The sequence below is a fragment of the Triticum dicoccoides genome, chromosome 6A, assembly GCF_002162155.2.
Source record: "Triticum dicoccoides isolate Atlit2015 ecotype Zavitan chromosome 6A, WEW_v2.0, whole genome shotgun sequence".
Classification (NCBI taxonomy): Eukaryota; Viridiplantae; Streptophyta; class Magnoliopsida; order Poales; family Poaceae; genus Triticum; species Triticum dicoccoides.
The window spans coordinates 164,526,339-164,532,982 of NC_041390.1; the positions used below are offsets into that span (position 1 = coordinate 164,526,339).

A 6,644-nucleotide genomic window follows, 5' to 3' on the forward strand; every position below is an offset into this window, starting at 1 on the left:
CCAATACTTCTTGACATCTCAAAGTTAGCATATTTCAGTTATTTAGCATCCCCATAACTGGAACTTGAAATTTCTAATTGTACTGATGTACAGTATATGTTTTGCCCATTAGCTTAATGTCTTGTTGATGTCTTGTTGTGACAGTGCTGGAGGGAGTTTGTTTGATAAAAAGAGATGGTCTTTTCTTCTTCATTTTTTATGTTCTCTAAACTGTACTGCAAAAACGTCTTACATTAGTTTACAGAGGGAGTAGAACTGAATATAGTTGTACTGATTTACGCTAGAGATTTCAATGGCGATATCTTGTGGCTGTTGTGGGCTTGTGACAGAATAATTCTTCTTTGTGCATCATTTTGTTCTCTATTATTGCTTTTCTGGTGGTTTGCTTTCAATATTGATCGAGGTGTGCTTAACTCATGTGACAGGACCGGGATAGCGACAGTGATGACAATGTTAAGTTTGAGTGGGAAAGTGATGGTGAGGCTGAGCCTTCATCGGCTCCGGCTTTCAGGAACTCGGATGCTCCTGGCCCATCCACGCTGGTACTTCAGCACAAGAGCTAGCCCTGACTTGTTATTATTATGATTATAGTGTGATATTTGTTTGTGCAAATGTCTAAAGGATTGTAATGGGCGGGCCAACGAGGAAGTGCCGTCTACTGCTTTAATTGAGGAATATGTAGCAATGGGCTTCCCAAAAGAGATAGTCGTGAAGGGCATGAAGGAGATTGGTAATACTCAAAGTAACTAGTTTCATTTCATTTGTCTTGTTTATGTTTATATCTTGTGTTTCAACCGAGGCTTTTGTTTTCAGGGCATAGCGATGCAGATGCATTGCTCGAGCTAATTCTCACATATCAGGTATTTGTCCATGTGCTTTATCTTGCGTTTATTCTATGATGCTTTTGCTACATGGCAAAGATTGTATGTTATACGATTGGTGATGTGAAATGCAGGCACTAGGTGCTGATGATGCAGTTGGTAACTGCTCTACTTCTGGCTGCGCTCCTCAGAGTGTTGAAGAAGTTGATGATGATGATGATCTTGATTTTGAGAATTGGGATGGCGACGATGACGATGTTGGTGGTAGAGGGACCAACTGTGATGATCCTGGTGACGAGGTAGATGATTCCTGATCTTTAGTTCAGTAGCTGAGAATTCTTTGATCATATATGTGCTGTTATATGTGAAGTCTTTGCCATGCATACCTTGAGCACCCTCTTTATGTATTGTTTGAGTTTTTTTTTTTGCTCCGAGTATTTCAACGGTGTAGAATTGAATTGTGAAGTTTGAGCACTTTGTTTTTTACATAGAATTCTCATCCTGTTTAAGTTTATCGTGTACGTGTGATAAGGGAGTGAGGTTGAATACCACTAGACCAGTACCTCCCGCATAGTAATCAATCAAACTGGAAAATAGTAGAAACTGAGTGTATTATTGTCCTGCTTGTTTGTGATTTTTATGAATTGGAAAATTTATTTCTGTTAGACACCACTCCTTTTCTCTTCAGTTCTTATGCATTTGAATATTAGTTACACGACTTGAAACTTGTGGAATCGGGATGGTATGAGCAAATCATACTACAGATGCTTTAACCAAGAGAAGATACTCTGTACATACCACGAAACAATTATGCTCTTTGGTTGACTTTGTAGTCCAAGATATAGTGTACAATCAGACTGAGCTGAGAAGAGTTCATAAGAAATAGAAGCTAAACTTGAATGCCGAGTACTACATAATTCTAGCCTGCACTTGGGTAAAGTTTGTCCTGCAACCCAGCTCGTCACTTTTCCATAGAATGCAAGGATGGTTGGAAACTAGCTTGCTGATTAGGACGAATAAGATCTACAAGAATTAAATGGCATTGTTCAAGATTCTTCTATTGACTTTCAGTTACACAAAGTGATCTTAATACTGGAAAAGTACATCACATACTGCACTAGTTGCATCAAACTTCGCTCCAAGACCAACCTCAAGAAGAGCAATATCTACATGTTAGAGCCGAAGAAAGCAAGGGATTCGATGTAGAAATGTTATGCTAGAAATACATACACAGAGTCGCTAATTTAGAAATCTCAGAATGTAATATATGATGTGATAGCTGATTTTCGTGTAGGTTATGCAAATAAAACTAGTGATGAGAATATTGTATGGTTGAACCCTATAGATGGCTATATATATGTATGACTGAAAACAACAAGTAGGGAAAGAGTATGGAGTGCTTGACGTCTATTATACCTGCTCAGCAAAAAAATATCTTGATTGCTAGCAAGGTGATGAGACTGAAATAGTGTGGAATGCGAATATCTTCATGTTCTCCTGAAGATGCACACATTTGCCTTATCTTCCATCGGTCCTAACTTTCTTCCACTGCTATGCATCCAGCACAGACTGCCATTATGTGATACAACAAACTTGAACATGTACTTTCAGTTTATTCCTGTCCATCACCACCAATACATCATATCGATATTTGCTAATGTGGGTAGTTGTTTCAAGTGTAAAATGATGAGCATTTCTGTTCATGCAAACAGTAACTCTTGTATTAATGTCATTCTCAAACAGCACCAGAGAACAAGAAGTTGAGTTCCTAAATCATTTCATTGTTTTAACTCTTGATCAGTGTTTTTCTATTGTTTCTTGGGTGGTCTGTGCTATTCATTTCTTTACCGTTGATTAGCTGTACTCCCCTTCATTTCTCTGGCCCTATAGATGTCGGTACATAGTTGTATTTCTCTATCAGCAATCATTCAGTTGGCATTAATAAGTCAGTGAGATGTAGCAAGTGTTTTCTAATCTCATTTTTTATTGCAACTCTGAAGGATTTTCTACAAGAGATGTCACAGAAAGATAAGAAGATCAACTCATTAGTAGGCATGGGCTTTGCTGAAGATGAAGCAAATATTGCTATTAGGAGATGCGGTATGCTCTTTCTGAAATTTTTGTCTCGACAGTCATGCTTTCACGGAGAAGGCAACTTATGCTATACATTTCTGTTTAAATTTTCCTAGGTGTGGATGCTGATCTCTGTGTATTAGTTGATTCGATTAGTGCATCACTGGTTGCAGGAGATTTCAATTCCAGAAACATATCTGACCATCAGGTACCTTGTGCTTTTATGTACATTTCAATAAGAAACGGTTCTGCTTTTAGTTCGATGTACCTGAAATCCGTGTACATTTGGTAGGTTATGGATAGATGCTTTGATTCGTTTGGAGGGAGAAAGAAAGCAAGATTGATGGAAGAGAGCAAGAAAAGGAGGATGCAATATGCACAAGGCAGTGGACCCTCCTTTGCTGGTAGCCATGATGAGCCAACGCGTATCCCAGATCCTATGGTTGGATTTAATCTGCCCAGTGACAGAAAACCGTCAATGACCAGAATGCTTCCTGAACAAGCTATCGGACCACCTTTTTTCTACTTTCAGAATGTGGCCCGAGCTCCAAGAGGTGCATGGACGACCATTTCAAAAAAATTCTATGACATTCAACCAGAGTTTGTAGATTCCAAGTATTTTTGTGCGGCTTCAAGGGAAAGTGGGTACATCCATAATTTGCCAATTGAGAACAGAGAAGCTCTTCTCCCTTTCCCACCAAAGACCGTATTTGATGCATTCCCTCATTATAAGAAGTGGTGGCCTTCTTGGGACCCAAGAAGGCAGCTCAACTGCTTGCAAGCAAGTGTGGCAACTGCAAAGTTCACAGATCAAATCCAGCGTGCTCTTGCAAGATCAGGCAACCCAAGTGTTCAGAAACATGTGGTGGATGAGTGCAAAACTTGGGATCTTGTCTGGGTTGGGAAAAATAAGGTTGCTCAGTTGGAGCCTGATGAGATGGAATCTCTGCTCGGTTTCCCAAGGGACCACACAAGGGGAATCGTCAAGACAGAGAGGTACAGATCTCTTGCGAACTCCTTCCAAGTTGATACAGTTGCTTACCACCTATCAGTGCTGAGGGACATGTTTCCCAATGGTGTCAATGTGCTGTCCTTGTCCACCGGAATTGGAGGAGGAGTGGTGGCTTTGCACAGGCTTGGGATCCGCATGAGGACAGTGGTGTCTGTTGAGAAAGGCGAAACTAATAGGAGGGTTTTTAATGGTTGGTGGGATCAGACCCACCAGACAGGCAAGCTGGTTGAGATTGCCGACCTGAAATCTCTCACTAATGAGAGAATTGCATCGTTAGTTGGTAGATTTGGTGGCTTCGACCTGGTGATTGGGGGCAGCCAAGGTGAGCAATCTGCTTTGTTGTACGACTACCCCAGAATCTTGGATGCCATCAAGTCAGCTATGGCAAGGATGTAGGCTAAGCATCATAGTACCTATTCTGTCACTTAGTGCTTATCTCTAGGAACCGCAGCTTCCCACAGCTTCATCTATGTAAGGATGTAGGCTAAGCATCGTAGTACCTATTCTGTCACTTAGTGTTTATCTCTAGGAACCGCAGCTTCATCTATGTTTGAACATTGAGGTGACGTGGTGGATGTTTATTTGCAAGAAATGCCCTTGTTTTCAGTATCGAAATTCTGTTGCTGGATTTTGCCATGCACTGCCTTGCATGATGATCTTCTTGTCTGGTTGAGCTGGACATGTCATCTAACTGCTTCAGTTGTACACACTGCTAAGACTGGAATTTTGGTGTTTTACGTAGAGACAGAGACTTCTTTTGTTTAGTTGCTTCATATCATTTCCTTTGCTTGCACTAAACACTGCATCAAGCACTCAACTGTGGTTTTCAGGCCATGAAAACAGTGAACACGATAAGGTTAAAAGAGGAAGTTGATTATGAAAAGCCTATATAGGAAGGTAAAAATGTAACCTGATCTTCTGCTGCTAACCTGTAGACAAGCAGGGTGCTTAATTTGCTATTTCCCACAGCATCTTTCCTCTAGCAAACCATTTTAGCATAGACGATATTGTACATTTTAAGTGCAAAAGTGACTGGTACATTCACACAAACTAAAGACATCTTCTATTCTGGGATGGGATGCAAAAGAAGCTGATACAAATCCAGAGATAGTTATCTCTGTTCTTTCTCTTGTTAGATTGTTTTGTTTCGCACACTAAGCTTGCCAAGCTGAAACAAGTACCAATGTCGACTGGGGATAGAACTTGAAATGCATTGTTTGGCACCCACAGCACACTTCATTCTTTGGTAGTGATGAAAAGAATGTATGTAACTGGTATTTTCACTCAGGGCATACGTATTTTCGGAAAATACATCGTGTCTCGTGTCGCTTTCATCCTGTATGATCTTCAAAGTCTGGAAAATAAAGTCTATCAGGCTACCAGGTTCTCAGGTTCCCTAAGTTTGTAAAGTTCAGAACTTGGGTTCAGATTTTGTGATAGGAATTTTGGTATGTCAAGACTTTAAAGCCTGCCCAGTGGCCAGTGCCCTTTACAAGGACATTGTGCTTCTTCTGTACTAGCATGGATAGATATTTGGGAGCCAGTGTAAATGCTGTTTTGAATGGATATTTTGGATGTTGGAGCTCTGTGTTCATCCAGATTGAAAACAACAGTAATGGATTTACAAAGAAAACAATTGCTCTGAAAAAATGGCTTCACTTCTGTGTAACTTCCAGCATGGTAAGTTAGATCATTCATACCCTTGTAGAACCTGTTCTGGTCACTCTCTTGGGACTCTGAAATTAGACCATTCAGTAAACAATTGCTTCAAAACCTGTGGTCTCTTGGTTGCCTTTATCCACTGCACTCCAAACCAGAAGCTGAAGCTAGGTTCACAAAATGAAACTGAAGCTGAAACTGAAATTGTAGTCAGCTGAAATCAGGAGCAGACACCAAGTCCTGCTCTGAAACTGAAACTGAAACTGAAGCTCTACACGTCGTTCTACCGGACAGCAAGGATGTACAGCAAGCAGGCAAAATTGACAAATTTAACCTCGAAGCGAAAGTATTTCACAAACTACACTGTTTTTAAAAATATTTCACCTAGCCCTTTTGTACAGCGTCCGACAGCAAGGCGTTGCACTCGACTATGGAACTCCTTACAGCTAGGCGCTGCATAATGTAGTGCAGCTCCTTGACATGAGTGTTAGGCGCTGCATAGTAGAGTGCAGCGCCTTACCGTCAGGCGTTGCACATTAGGGGTCAAGTGAGTAAAATACTTTCAAAAATAGTTTAGTTTGTGAAATAATTTCGCCCTGAGGTCAAGTTTGTGCCTTTGACCCAGCAAGCACTATGCTCGCCTGTGTCGCCAATGCTTAATCAAGTTCCATATCAGTACAGTTTCTTTGAGCTGAAATGGAACCTTTGTTGCCTGTGACCGCTATTGTGTTTTTCTTTTCTTTTTGGGAGACCGCTATTGTGTTTTTTCTTTTTCTTTCTGGGAGACCGCTATTGTGTTTGGTGTACCTGTAGTCAGTGTTCTTCGTTTGCTTCACATATGGATGACTGAATGGTTGCAGGGTCTCTTTTTTTTGAAATAAGACAAAAGACTTGCCGATTTCATTGATAAGGAGAAGGTTTAGACATAAGCTGCAAAGCGGCAAAAAAACAAAAATCTACTCTCGTGACATAAGACTACTCAGATGATCACATTCACATGTGACAGGACAGGGAGTCCCTCCCGGCCCGGTCCCTCCCGTCCCTCGCGTCGCTCCTAAGGCGACTCGGGGGAGTCTAGG

At 41.0% G+C, this 6,644-nt stretch overlaps 1 protein-coding gene across 1 annotated transcript in view; it reads left to right on the forward strand.

Annotated features, from left to right (window-relative positions):
- The window catches only part of LOC119316435 (DNA (cytosine-5)-methyltransferase DRM2-like), a 6,492-nt gene extending 1,971 nt beyond the window's left edge, over positions 1-4,521 (forward strand). Inside the window, exons 2-8 of the mRNA XM_037590756.1 lie at positions 426-542; positions 622-730; positions 814-860; positions 956-1,120; positions 2,822-2,921; positions 3,011-3,102; positions 3,187-4,521. Coding sequence (XP_037446653.1) covers positions 426-542; positions 622-730; positions 814-860; positions 956-1,120; positions 2,822-2,921; positions 3,011-3,102; positions 3,187-4,302 — 1,746 coding nt within the window. The 3' untranslated portion in view covers positions 4,303-4,521. The remainder of the gene's footprint in view (positions 1-425; positions 543-621; positions 731-813; positions 861-955; positions 1,121-2,821; positions 2,922-3,010; positions 3,103-3,186) is intronic.
- Positions 4,522-6,644: the final 2,123 nt, after the last annotated feature.